This window comes from Clupea harengus, chromosome 8 (assembly GCF_900700415.2).
Source record: "Clupea harengus chromosome 8, Ch_v2.0.2, whole genome shotgun sequence".
Taxonomy (NCBI): domain Eukaryota; kingdom Metazoa; phylum Chordata; class Actinopteri; order Clupeiformes; family Clupeidae; genus Clupea; species Clupea harengus.
The window spans coordinates 18,404,628-18,419,764 of NC_045159.1; the positions used below are offsets into that span (position 1 = coordinate 18,404,628).

Genomic DNA, 15,137 nt, shown 5'->3' on the forward strand with positions numbered 1-15,137 from the left:
GCATTGCTTGCAGTTCAAATCGTAATTAATAATTCAGTTGTGAAATAGCGGTCAAATGGCATGGACGTAGAGTGGAAATATTGACTTTTATAAAGTCAAACCTCAACAGCCTCCAAAAACTTCTCAACTGTCAGTTGTATAAGATGTATTTTCTGTTTTATCATTCTTATCATTACTAGCGGCACAGAGAAAAAAAAAAGAATCATACATTATGGGTGAATGTTCTTTAAATAAGCAGTTTTGCTCTATACACTGCAAGATAACTCAAGATAGCGGTGCTGTATCTGTATGAATATATTACCCCTTATACAGGGACACCTGGAGCAGTGGAAAAGCCCAGTAGCCCAGTCGACGCGGAATAAGCTCACAAGTGTTTGCTCCTAACATAGCAGCAAGTCTCTATCTAGATTAATACATCCTAGAGTCACTCAGAAGCCAAGATCAATATCTAGGCTCAGTGATGTTACAATGTCAGAAAATCACTGTTGTAAAGATCCCAGCTCCAATTTGTCCCACCAATTGTACATAGAGGCTGGTTGGAGACATGCACTAAATGACGCTGGCCAGCTGTAAAGAATTTTCTCTCTACTTGTCAAACTATGCATTTGAGAATCTAGTGCTAGCTCTCCTGAAATTGATGTTCTCATATAGCCTTAAACCTTTTACCTACATCATCTCTCTCTCTCTCTCTCTCTCTCTCTCTCTCTCTCTCTCTCTCTCCCACTCTCTCCCTCTCTCTCTCTCCCACTCTCTCTATCTCTCTCTCTTTCGCTTTCTCCCACTATTATTTTTTTTTTGTTAATGCAGGAATAATGTCTGAGCTCTGAGTTTTATTCAGATGAGCATTTCCTTTTCTCGGTGAACGTTTCCATTAGTTTTCTCTCTCCATCCATTAGCATTCCTCTAGAGTGTCCTGATTGAAAGACGAGGTAGAGGGACCGGAGCGAGAGCAGAGCCATCCCAGGTGTAGTGTTGGACAGGCTCAGGGCTGGGGTTGGAAAGCAGAGAGCCAGAAGCGTCCCCGAGGTGAGCTCGTCGGGGACGTGTCCAAAGGCAGAGTCCTGTGTCCTCCTTCACCCTCCCTCTCTCTGCATCCCTCTCTCTCCATCCCACTCTCTCCATCACTCTCTCCAGTCGGCAGGCGAAGACCAGTGGGAGATTTAAAAACGTAATTAGCAGCAAACCGTTTAAATGAATGCATCCCAGACAAAAGTCAATTTAATTTAGCTTTTCAACAGTAATTGTGAATAACTGTCCCGCCATTCATTAAATTGAAGGGACAGAGGAGACACTTAAAGGGAAGACAGTGAGAGGCTCTAATTTACTGTAATGAAGACCCTTGGTGCTCTTTCATTCTCCTCAGGCGCTGGAGGAAACGCTTCCCCACACAGGGATGGCATGCTGGCGTTAGGCTCATATCCACACAGGGATGGCAGCGTTAGGCTCATACCCACACAGGGATGGCATTAGGCTCATACCCACACAGGGATGGTGGCGTTATACTCATACCCACACAGGGATGGCATTAGACTCATACCCACACAGGGATGTTGGCGTGAGGCTCATACCCACACAGGGATGTTGGCGTGAGGCTCATACCCACACGGGGTGGGATGGTGGCGTTGGGCTCATACCCACACAGGGATGGTGGATGGTGGCGGTAGGCTCATACCCACACAGGGATGGCATGAGGCTCATACCCACAGAGCAGGCGACTCAGGAACACAGGACCAGATCATGGCTTATGTCACCTTCCGTAGAGCTTCCATGGGTACACAGCAACAAATATGCTTTTTTGATGTTCTGTCCAAAGTGCCCAGGAGTTTTCATCGTCTCCTTTACTGAAAAATCCAATGAAACTACACAGATCAGGGATCAGCAGGATCCAGAACAGGCACGGCTCCATTCGGTCCGCCTGTGTATCACTCTTACGGGATCTCAGTATTATTCCTTGCCTACTTTACTGTTATAAGTAGTTTTTGTTTTAAGAAAAAATCCAATTAAACAGCAGCCTATCTTATCACGCTGAATCTTGTTAGGCACTGACCTAAAACCAGAGTCCCTGATGTGCCGAAACTGTTTTTAAATAAACTCCCCCATCCTGTGGTGTATCCATCACTGTTTCTGCACAGTTCAGCGTCTGACCTGTAAAGCGCTCGATGAAAAGCAGGCTGTTATTCAGATATTCATTTGTCCCACCATGCTGTGCTGCTGACGGCACATCATTGTTTTCCTCTAACAAGTGCAGACAAACAGCAGAAAGCAATCCGACTGTACAAGATGAACAGATAACACCGCTGTGACCACTGAGAAACTGCCATGATTTTTACTCTTTTTTTTTTTGTACTTTAAGGCTGGTCCTCCCCTCCAGCTGTTTGCCATTCCACCCAAATGAGCGCTCACTTATGACTCGCTTGATAACACCCTTCCTCCTCCTCCTCCTCCTCACTACAGCTCACCATCACTTGGTTTGGGTTGTACCAGTGGGGGGAGTGCTTAAAGAATATTTTATTTTAATTGTGTGTCTAACAGATACAATTAATGCGTGCGTATTATGGGAATTTATTTGGATTTGCAGATGTCACTGATATCTTAGGGTATTGGACTTTTTTCTTGTGAAATACAATGCTATTATTAAAAATTTCCCAAATGTGATTTCTCAAGGTTATCCACTGCACATACTCTCTCCTGCCCACCTCTCTTTTCAGAGAAGGGTAGCGTCAGAATAAGCCCTGCGCAGAGTTTGACCATTGTCACCTTTTCTTTTTTTTCCCAGCAGTTTCTCTCACTGGCATTCATTCCAAATACTGTGTGTGATTACAGACCCAATCATCTCCTCAACAGAGCCGTGCTCACGGGGGTCCCAGAGAGCGACTGGGGCCGTAAAATCACTTCTCACCTTGAACTTTTTTCTTTTTCCTGTGAGAAAAATGAGCGCATACACAATAGGCCGTTCCAAACAGAACATGCCCCGGGTCCCGTCTGCTATCAGCCAGACTCCATGCGCCGAGACGCTCTATCATGAGCTCCATCCTTCGTACTCCTCCTCCTCCTCCTCATCCTCCTCCTGAAGGTTTGAGAAAACCAGCGTGTGAATGTCAACCCGAGACGCTGTCAAATACTGTCAAGCAGTTCTCTGGTTTTCAAAGCGATCGCTGTTTTCAGTGCCCTTTAGGGCGAGAGAGAGAGAGAGAGAGAGAGAGAAAAAGAGAAAGGTGAAGATGTTGTAGTCGGCGGCGTCTGACCCGGTGACAAGTGGGCTGGTAGGACCTGAAGCAGGGAGAGGACAATTGGAAGTCATTTCATTTGATCAGGCGAGAGCCGCCATATGAAGAACAGAGAAGGGAGGGGATTATAAATATTAAAAAAGGGGATTTGCATGTGCACCATTATTAAAATCTCACCGGCTGGAATATAGCTGTCCTCATTAAAAAAGAATGTGATCTGAAACACAAGAAATCAAATATCAAATTCTTCATTTCCTTTTCTTTCTTCCTTTGCTCATCCTTGCCACTGTGTGTGTGTGTGTGTGTGTGTGTGTGTGTGTGTGTGTGTGTGTGTGTGTGTGTGTGTGTGTGTGTGTGTGTGTGTGTGTGTGTGTGTGTGTGTGGATGGCAGCGCTGATGGATTCCGTCAATCTATACTGTGTGAGAGGCAATTGAATCCCTCATAGATCAAGCCATCTTATTCTCCCTGAAGAAGAGCACTAGACCAGAATAGAGTCACACAGTAATGAAATGGCCTGTATTATTCATTTCGATCTCCAGGTACAGAATATTCCAGCTTTCATGTTGTTGTCGTCTACCATGTGCTCTGCAAATGGCTACCAGTGTCAGAACATCTGGTAGTGTATCATCATCATATTCCCCATACAAAGGAGATGGTAGAGGAACATGGTGTCCAAAAATGAAAACCCTGAGGTATTTGTCAGGGGAATGTTGCTGCCGGTTGAAAAGCTATCCGCATTACATACTAACATTACAAAGTTTTATTTCATAGTAAGCACACAAATATTATTCTCTGTGCTCTTATTTCTTACATTATAACTTTTTAATTATTTTATTATATATAGCTCTGTATGCCTCTCTAGTAACTTAAGGTTTCCAGATGTCTCATTAACGAGCGCTGTTATAAATAGCTTTAAAGGAACAGAGAGTACAACGAGTACAACGGAAGGCCTTAGAGGTGTGATTTACGAGGACAGATTTGCAGGACTGCATTTGTTGAAGGTTGGCTGTTATGATCGTTCCAAATTTGGATTTAATAGATGCCACGTAGAGTGGTATTAAAGTCGTTTGCTATTAACAAGTGTGCTAAGTTTCCTGAGTTTGTGAGGGTCGCAAATAAAAGATAAGAAAGGGAAGACAGAGGGAGAGAAGAAAGGCAGGCAGAAGAAAAGTAAGTAAGATAGGATTAATCACCAAGAAAAACATTAGGCTTGCTGCACATCCTTGGCATTGTATTATAATTGGAACGTTTGTATTGATTGCCTTAGAGATTTCTCTACCTCTCTCTTGCCCTCTCTCTACCTCTTAACCTGTCTTCTCCACTCTCTCTCTCTCTCTCTCTCTCTCTCTCTCTCTCTTGCTGACATGAGAGAAGACGGGTAGATGCTTTGGTTATCACAGAGCCAAGTGTCCACCTCCTTCTTTGAGGTTCATAAAAATCCAAATGGTTGCCAAGATGGATGAAACGTTCAGACCAGCAGCCCTCTTATTGAGGAGGACATTTCATTTCCACATTCTCTTCATGCCAGGTGTGATAAATAGGCCTGCATGAGTTAATCAATGTACAGGAATCAATCGATGAACACTATTGTCCAACAAGGAGACTGCCTTGTCTCATTACTTACAGAACAGATTTAGATACAGGCATTAGAGGCTGGTTCCTAGCTACCTATCTATCTATCGAGGCCAAGCTGTTGGGTCACACAGCAGCTGTGTTTCCATCCAACTCATTCACATATTTTAAGCGCATGCATGAACATTCAGCTTAAAGAAATGTGAGTCTGTGCGCATTTCCAACCGCTGTGTTATGCGGATTCAAAATGGACACTCTCCTAATCAAGGAGTTGTGAACAGCTGTGAGTTCAAAACTTGAGGTTGTCATGGTAACTTTAACAGAAACACGTAGTAAAATCTCATCAAATCTGATGTGGTGCGTTTCCATCCACCTTAGTCACATTATACCCTATGCAAATTAGTTAAGCCTACCCCCTCTAGCAAATCGGTTTCTTGTTTGATTTAGATTTTTAGTTTTTATGTGAATTTCATGCGTTTCCACTCAGCAGTTCCTATCAGATAGTTAAAATTCACATTAAAAAGTTGGATTACAGCCCAGCTGGTCATATCATGGGCAAGTTGTAGCATGGTAAGTCTAAGATGAAACTGGGTTCAAATGTAGTAATGGCACTGCGTTTCAACCTTTAACCAACTGCACTGTGTTAGTGTTAAAAGACTTTCTGATTATTTGACAGGGAGTAGACAAAAGGACGTGTGTTTTCTCTCTGGTATTACCAATCATTGAAAGGATTCTCTATCTCTCACCTTCTAGTTCTCTCTCTCTCTCTCTATCTCTCTCTCTTTCTCTCTCTCTCTCTCCCTCTCTCACACACACACACACACATTCTCACTGTGTCCCTCTCTCCCCCTCCTCAGATCCAAATGCCCTGGGGCCTCACAACACTGACCATGCTCTGATTGGAGGAGTGGTTGCCGTGGTGGTCTTTGTCACGCTCTGTTTAATCATCGTACTGGGACGATACCTAGCCAGGCATAAAGGTGATCACTGACACTCACATCATTACAACAGATTCTCTGCGTATCACACCGTATGTCCTGCCTTTGAGTTCACCTCCCCTGAGCCTTTCACATGTGATGGCCCAATGGCTATGCTACAGCCTGCATAGTGCATTTACATTTACACAGTGCATTACAAGTCAAATTAAGCTTGTACTGTTACAATTATTTTATTTTATATTATGTTACAATATGTTCTTTGCATTAGGGTTGGGTGTAGAGGCAGAAACATCTAATAACAACTACAAGTACTGCATGCTTTAAGAAGTGCAAGAGTATAAAGCGGGGAACAAACACATTTGACACCTTCCACATGTGAGTGTGAATGTGTGCGATGTTTGTGGCGTGTAACATCTGGTAACAGCCGCGGTGTGTGACGTGTTTCCTGAAACAGGAACGTATCTGACGAATGAGGCGAAGGGCGCTGACGACGCCCCAGACGCTGACACTGCCATCATAAACGCCGAAGGCAACCACGCCTCAGAGGAGAAGAAGGAGTACTTCATTTAGACCACAGGAGGCGCCGCTCAGAGCTACACACCATGCAACATGATGGGGGCAGGGTGGGGGTGGGGAGGTGGGAGCGGGGGGCTACGAGATACCAGTGAACTATTTGGTCTTTATTTCTTCTTCTTCTTCTTCTTCTTCTTCTTCTTCCTCTTCTTCTTCTTCTTCTTCTTCCTCTTCTTCTTCCTCTTCTTCTTTTTCTTCTTCTTTGTCTTTATCTTCTAGTAATTTTACTATTTGCCTTTTGTCTGTTTTCATTTGATGATATGTTTCACCACAGCATTGGGCTTGTCTGTTTTTTTGTTTATTTGTTTGTTTGTTTGTTTGTTTGGGCTCTAAACGGCAACTGCTTCACTGGTAACTTTGTATGGGAATCTGTAGCTGCAGAACATGTTGTCTTTTTTTTTATTATTATTATTATTCACGTCTCTGTAACAATTGTAAGAGAATGAAATCAGACATTTCTAGAGCTGCCTATACTTCAAACACGTTGATCCAGTCCTCATAAAGCTTCATCACATCCACACTGACACTGTGCCTAAATATACAGACGTCCCCACTATCTCAATGCCTCCATTGACAAGTACAGTACACGTCCTCTGTCTTAGGCTGCTTGCATTCTGTACTGTTGAGTAGTGTATGATTTGATTTGATTTCAGATTGAGCCATCCTTCATTTATGTATTGAGCCATCCTGATTTTAATGTGGAGATTTTCTTGCCGCTGTAGTAAATTATAGAGAGAGTTTTTGTATGCTCATTTTAGTAGCCTGAGTACAAAAAGTAGAGGCAAAAAGACATTCAGCACACAGATAAGATGTACAGAAAATAATCAAATAGACTGATGTAAGTGAGCACAAACGAGCTGACATATCACTATCCCCATTTCTTTCGTTGTAAACGATTAAAAACAACTTTTTTTGTCTGTATATTCGTGCACTGACAAGCCCCATCTCTGTAAAAACTCTCTTTATGTCATCACTCCAAAAGGGTTCAAAGGTCACCTCGTGGTAACACACACCACTTCATTTGGTTGCCAGGGTTCAAATGTGTCTGCTGCGTATGACCCTGCCATTCCCCCAGAGGCAGCAGTTTGACCATCGTTGCCTAAGGACTGAAGCACAACAGATGATTTCTCTGTCAGTGGATTGGCCACCTCAGGACACTAACATTAGCGTAACGAATGACAAACACAGGTTTATTGAAATTACTCGAGTAAATATCACAATGCCCTCTATCAACCAGTGTTGACAGCTGGAATGTTTGAGTGATGTCGTATAAGGCCATTTGATGCATATTACTGATACGACCAACAAATAGACATAAATAAACCCTCGGTCACTTCCCCTCTAAATGTAGTGAAACGTAAAAATTGTTGATAAATCTTGGTATCCCGTTTAGAAAATTGTAATAATGCAAGTTTATCTACATGTTCTTTTTTCTATCTTTTCTGACACATTCTTTCTTTCTGCACAAGGCATGTGTATAACTATGTAAGTATGTAATGTTTTTGTTTGTTTAATTTTTCTTCTTCCGTTTATTTTATTCCATTTGATTGACAGCAGTGGAAATAAACATGGCAGAGGTGCAGACAGCCTCGTGATATGTTCATTAGAGACCTGCGTAAGGACAACTAAAGCTGAAGCGTTCTGATCTTATTACAGATGACTAAGAACACGATGACAAATTTTGTGAAATAACCTACTGCCTCCGTTTTCTTGGAACGGATTTAATTCCCACATCTTTGCAAGATAGTAAAAAGCTTACATTTTTGTTCAGATTAAATAATAGGTAGGCTTTCCTGTTCCATTCTCCACTTTCAGTACTATTTCAGTTTCAGTTCCCGAGTGAGTCAGCAATTTTCTGGACAAAGGCCGTACACTTGATAGATGCATACTAAGAAAATAATGAAGGATAGATAAAAATACTAGTACAAGCCTCCACCATTCTGACACTGCTATTTCTCAACCTGGGGTTACATGAGAACCAATATGTGCTGTTCTCAGTTTATTTAGACAGTCTAACTAATTAACTATTCAGGTAGATTTGGTGATCTTGTGAGGGTTACCGATTGATTCTTTAGATTTAACACTCTTGTTTGAAGTACGCACCGTGATGGTTATCCACCATTTTTGGATCATAGCATTGTTGAAAAAACACTTTCACGCCTCACACAGGTACAGCTTCTTTCACAAATTCCCTCACGACTTGAAGGCTATTGAAATATTGGATCATTTTGATTTAAATTTTTTTTTTTCAAATCTACACTTAAATTTGTCATTCGTTTCAGTTTAACAATCACCAATACTGCCTTTGTCTTCTTTGTGTCTTTGTGTTAGATCTTCTAGGACAGAGACTAAGAACTAGAGGTGTGCTGTTGTTTCTTTTTTCTTTTTCATTTTTTTGTCTCTTCAGTTCTTCTGTTCCATTTTGGTACTTCCGTTCACCTCATACTTGTAACGATATCAGTATTTGCGTTTTGTTTTGTTCTTTTGTAGCATTTGATTGTGTATGCAAGTGTGTCCATCTTTCACAGTCATGTTTAATCACAAACACAACACAACCATGTCAGACAACTTACGTTTGACAAATCATGGTACCCACCCATCCATCTACCTGTTGATTTCTCATACTAATGTTGTTGCCTTGAATGGAAAAAAATGAATTTTTAGCATCAGTTCAGAAAATGAACTGCTCTTGGTTTGCAGTGTGTAAGAAACTGATATGTCTCAACCTAACTAGGTGTGACTGACACATTACAGACAGGCTAACCTGGAGGCTCCACGAGCACTGACAACATCACGTACAGTAGATGCTGGAGCTCCACGAGCACTGACAACATCACGTACAGTATATGTCAATCTGTCAGGCGCATATGAAGAATGGCTTTTGCAGCTGTGAGTTTAGCAGGCTGGTCATCACTCATTTCAGGATGAAAACTGATGAACTTTTTAGGCAAGCTCAGGAAGTTTTGAGCTGATGCACACATATCAACTGGAATGTGACCTTTAACGGGAGCTTGTACTCTCCTCACTGATGAAGCCTGGTATCCGTTTTTGGCATATTTGAGACATTCCTCTCATAAAGTCACACACTATACTTGCATATTGATTAAACTGTCAACCAACATGGCTGGGGGTTTTTTGGTCGCCATCCTGACAGTTTATTAACATTAAATCAGAACGATTTGCAGCTAAAATATTAGTTTGAGTCAACCCCAATAGTCACCTGATCCTTAAACAGTTAGTTTGGTCTGAGTCATGTACTATTTCAGTGAAATAGTAAGCCACTTGTATATAGCTGTGTTGAATTTTGGTGTTGTTTCGGTTTGCATCTAAGCCACAGGCAGTGTTCGTTTTTCTTTTTTTTATATATGCTTGCGTTGAGAGTGTTCAAAAATAACTTACCATATGTTTAGTTTCTTTAGAAGATGTGAGCTAACAATTTGTATTTCTTTGCCTCTTTGTTTCACATCTCAGAAACATTTCCCATTTACCACTCGCAGTGACCTGCCTGTCTCCAGGTACTGAGGCTCGGTGCCAAATAGCAGGGCCAGAACCCGTCCTAGTCTGGCGAGATCCGGTCCGGGGTCACTCACTTAGGTGCACTGTCAGTTGAGTTTATTTTCAGATCATTATGGTAATACATAGTATATTTATGGTATGGATCATTCTAATGCTTTGTGGTTCTTTCCATTTCAACTGTATTTATGACTTCAGCATTCAGGCTTTGGCTTCTGTTAGTGTCAGTCTCAAAAGCATCGACGGTCAATATGACAACCACAATGCAGGGAAAAGAAAGAAAAAAAATTGGTCTCGAACATAATTCACTTACTGCAACTAAAATGGCGGTCTAAATATGGTGTTGGCAAAAGAAGAAAAAAAATATGATTGCATTCATGCGAAACTGTATTACATGAAGTTGACGCAGGTCATCTAGCATTTTAGTAACTGCTGTTTAATTCCACATTGCCTGTTTTTATTGTCGTCACTGCCTCAAGATTATACAGCACTTTCTACAAATATATTACTCTTGCCAACTTCATTCGCAAACAATCTCTGTAGCTATCATCACTGCCTCAAATCTTTACAAAATTTTACAGAAATGTACCAATCTTTCCAACTACAGAGCATAACCTACTTAGGAAATGAGAGATACGGCCCCAAAACAGTCTCTTAGGACCATGGGGTAATAGTTCACGTAGAATGGGTGTTCATGGCATACTTATAGAGAAGGGTGTGTAGGCCATTAGCTCGACACTCATACTGGGTGTATGAATGACGAGCTAATGCCCTTCACACCCAGTGCCCAGGACAAACTGCTTAGGGGAGTCACCACTAATGGCTAGTATTCCTTGTATGTTGGTAGAGAGGTTTTTTTAGGCCAAGCAGTTTCTCTAGCTCTTGACAATGCTAGTGGCTTCAGAAGATGACGAGATCAGTGCTTCTTGTAGCAAGCTGAATTGAAAATGCCTCATTTGGACACCTTTTGAAGTATTTTTTTTTCTTTTTTTTTTTTTGTTCTTTCACAGTGTATTTAATGGGGTTTTGAATTCAGTTTTAAGAATAATTAAAATGTATGGAATGGAATTGTTGAATAAATAAATGAGAAAATGACCAGCAAGTGCTTGTTTATTTTTAATAATCAGAAAAATTTAAAAAGACAACGTGCTAATCTGGCAACCCTTTACACAAAAGTTTTTGCTTAAGACTGATACAACCATGTTACGTGTCATGGAAGATGTCATATCCCCTCCTCGGCTGTCCTGATAGTTATTAATGTTAACTGATCTAATGGTGGCATGCCAGCATTATCAGTCTGGTCCCTGGCCAAATAAAGTGCCATAGTATTATCAGAGCGTCCAGCATGAGCAGCAGAGATAACAGTAGAGAAACGGAAACAATGGAACTTCTTTCTGGTTGTATTAGCAGATTTGTCTGTATTTCCTCCATTTTGACGCTGTTATCCTTTGGAACAGACAGGTAAGGTAGAGGTCTGCTGCTGCTGCTGCTGCTTCATGCTTCAGCTCCTCCAGACTGAGGTGCCAGACTGTGAGGAGTTTAAGATGAGGAAAGTGCATATCAAACAGACCGAGCCACAGGCATAAGTTCAAGAGAGCACGAGAAGAGAAAGACAAGCATGCTCTCTGGGTCAGGGGTCAAAGGTCATCCGGTGCATGTCTCAAGAGTGTGGTCCAAAACCCTGAAGGTGTTCTTACAGTGGGACTGTTGAGCAACGGCACGGAGGCACTTAAGGCAGTGAAGCAATGATAGAGATCCAAGTGGAGGACATAGAGAAAAAAGATTCTAGTTTAAAAGACTTCTTGTTATGCTTTGGTGGCTCCACCAGACATTGTCCATTAGCACATTATAATGACGAAGATGCAGTGTACATTTGGATATGGGGATTTAAATAGGAGGGTGCCACTCTACAGTCTGTTCCACAACCAACAACGAATCGTGTTTGACATTTTGACTGATTTACAATCAGGCCTAATAGTGCATTCTAGATCTCATATAATCAGTTCAATTCCATCTTATTTGTTAACGCCAATAACAATTGAAAAAGCTTTGCAGAGCCCACAGCCTGAGCCCCCTGGAGCAAGCACTAAGGCGACTGGGGCCAGGAAGAACTTGAGCAGAACCCCAGCTCAAAGGGGGGGACCCATCTGCTTGGGGCGGGCCGGGTAGAGAGTTAAAGATAGAAAAAGGTGGGGGGGCAGAATATGATACAATACAATATGATAAGGCAATAATAATAATAAACTTTATTTATATAGCACCTTTCATGCAAAAGAATGCAGCTCAAAGTGCTTAACAGCAAAACAGCAATGTGCAACAAATCCTAAGAAAATGGCTGCATAAGAGACAACAAGAGAATGAGATGGACTGAAAGTGCTAGGCATCGTAAACCCCACTGGAAACATCACACGCATACATGAACTCTTCTTTCTGTGGTTCACGTGAATATCTACTGACTGAGGGCTTTGGAGACGGTGTCACTGTCAAAACGGCTATCTCCTGTGTTACCCCCACACACCCTCTCAAGTACCCCACCACCCACTCACACACACACACACACAGACTCTCTCTCTCTTCATGTATGCCTACCCCCTCTCGAGTACACCCACCCCCACACACCCTCTCAAGTACCCCACCCACACACACACACACACACACTATTCAACCTAATAGGGTCTGTCATCTGGAGGTGAGCATGAGCTTCACTCCCACTCCTAGCAAACAGGCGTTTCTAGAGTCACGTGTGTGTGTGTGTGTGTGTGTGTGTGTGTGTGTGTGTGTGTGAGTGAGTGTCTGCGTGTGTTTGTGCGTCTGTGTGTACATCCATGCTTGTGTTTGTATGAAAGAGAGAGAGAGAAGAGAAGAGAAGTGAGAAGAGAGGGTTTGGCCCATGATGCAAATCCACCCCTCAAACCACACCCCACTTCCCCCCACTATGACATGTGACATCACATCAGCATATTCAAACAGTCACCTTTGAGTGCAGGAGTTTCTCAAAGACAGCGTTGTCTCCAACTCACTCACTCTCTCTTCTTCGTTCTTCTTTCTTCTTCCCTTCTTCCTCTACCGTCTCAACAGTCCTCAACACATGAAGGGATAGAGCTGTCTTTTTAGACTGTACGCTGGACAGTGCTTCATACACTGCAGGCCTATATAAGCCTGTCTGGCTGTCAGTGGAAAGAGTTCATATTCTTCTCGTCGTTCTCCCTAACACTGCCACAGACAAGTGGAGACGAAGCTGCACATTTTCTCTCAATGCTGAAATTAATCTAATTAACAGGATGTGTGAATGATCTCATTATATTTTGATGATGATCCATCAAAGAGTTCACAGCTCAGTGGTAAAAACACCTTAATGAATCTTGAGAAAGCTAACACTCAGCTTTCCCATGTACACGAGGCACAGGTGATTAAGAATTTTTTTATTTTTGACTTATTTATTTATTTCTACTTAACCTTATTTAACCAGGGAAAGTCACATTGACATAAAAAATCTCTTTTGCAACTGAGCCCTGGCCACGAGGTCAACACACAAGAACCAAAAAAACAATCGACAAGGAGACAACAACAACACAACAACAACACAACAACAACAAAATCAAATAAAACAACAACAAAAAAACAAAGAGAATGATACAAATATCTGAAAATAGGTCAAGGAATTAGCTCGAAATTCAAATATTTCTGGATATCATTTCACACAGATGAAGCACTGTAACTCTTAACGCAGAATAAAAACACAGAATCCAGTGAGTGCAAAGTTGTCTTTGAGGTATGCCTATAAACAATGTCACCATAATCTAAATTGGTAAAATGGTAGCTTCAGCTAGTTTTCTATTTTTCCTGTTGTGTAAAGCAAAAGTTTTTCCTAAAATTAAAAACCCGCCTTTAACTTTCAACATACAATTTTAAAGACTTGTAGACTACACAGAAACTTCACCCGTACTCACATGTACTATTTACTGTGGCCCGCTGCAGGGAGTCCAACGATGTCTAAAAGATGTTAACTCTTCTCCTCAGCACAGTAGGACCCTCACAAAGGTCATGCGCAGCAACTTGCTCTAGGCAGTTCAAGCCTTCGGTTCTGTAAAGCACCTTGAGACAATGCCAGATCTCCGTGATACTATATGAGTGAGATTTCTCTGATGAGGCTACACCAAGCCAGGTAAAGCTGACAACACAGATTTGACCTAAAACCATTCTGGAAAATGCCATGTTAGTGTGAACAGAAGGGCTAAACAAAGAAATCATTACGTATTTTCAAATTGACCTGGGTTACTGTGGACAGGGCCAGAGTTTATTGAATGGAATGGAATGGACCCCAGATTGTGTCTACTATCTATTCTATATATATATCTATTACTTACTCTACCAATTCCATTTCAAAAATACAAATTGAACTGAATTGAGTGCGCCTACTGTGTGTTCCAGTGTGTTCTCTGAGTGAGCTCAAGTTGCCTTGGTGATGCTGACATCACATAGCATGACTTTCACCATGCTTTTTGTTCATTCCGGGCCCAAGTGTCTGGAGAACTCAGCAAGCTAATCAATTAAGGTATAACTTAACTCTACAAAGAGATCCCGACAGCCCGTGACAGGGTGAACACAAGACAAATGTATGTATCTTTTCATTATGAAACATTTCAGCGTGGTGATGGATTGGCCACATTTAATCTGGCCAAACTTCTCTAAGGTTTCGTTGATACGGTCTGATTAATGGCAGGGGGCGATACATCCACTGGAAGGAGAAGCGGGACAGGACGGTCCTTCCGGATGGATCATTTTTCAGGGGAGCCACTGAGATTGGTGTCTTTTTATTAGCCTGTGCTGGGCTGTTGTTAGCCACGAGGCTCTTTTATGAGAGCCAAAGACAGATCACTGAGCTTGCGCTAGGTCATTTAAATGCATCTGAATGCTGCTGCTTCTTTTTTGTTTCAGGACAAATGCATTGAAAATCGTTTGTGAACTGTTCTGATGTGTCATGTACTTATTTTAGGATGGAGTGCAGGGGTAGCCACCAGCTCATGGAAGGCGTCCATCAAAACCAGATGAACTAAACTGAAAACAAAAGAATTTACATAATTATAGGTAATTAGATCCTGTTACAAAGTGCCCTGGATTGTGGAATAGCATAATGTTTCAAATTAATTAAATTGACAACAAAAGGATCAAATGATGATTGAGTGAATAAATGGACTTAAAAGTAAGTTTAATGATGTCATTCTTTTGATTGATGGAGATACTGTGAACTACCAATAAGCTAATGGACACGGCAGGTTGTGGAATAGATGCTCTAGAGCAAAGATAAAAAAA

The 15,137-nt window shown here is 41.7% G+C and overlaps 1 protein-coding gene across 2 annotated transcripts in view; it reads left to right on the top strand.

The window, feature by feature from the left end:
- The window catches only part of LOC105900369 (cell adhesion molecule 2-like), a 110,360-nt gene extending 99,441 nt beyond the window's left edge, over window positions 1–10,919 (top strand). For both annotated transcript variants that reach the window (XM_031572202.2, XM_031572201.2), the window contains exons 9-10: window positions 5,658–5,780; window positions 6,193–10,919. In XM_031572202.2, coding sequence (XP_031428062.1) covers window positions 5,658–5,780; window positions 6,193–6,308 — 239 coding nt within the window. In that variant the 3' untranslated portion in view covers window positions 6,309–10,919. The remainder of the gene's footprint in view (window positions 1–5,657; window positions 5,781–6,192) is intronic.
- The last annotated feature ends 4,218 nt before the right edge of the window (window positions 10,920–15,137 follow it).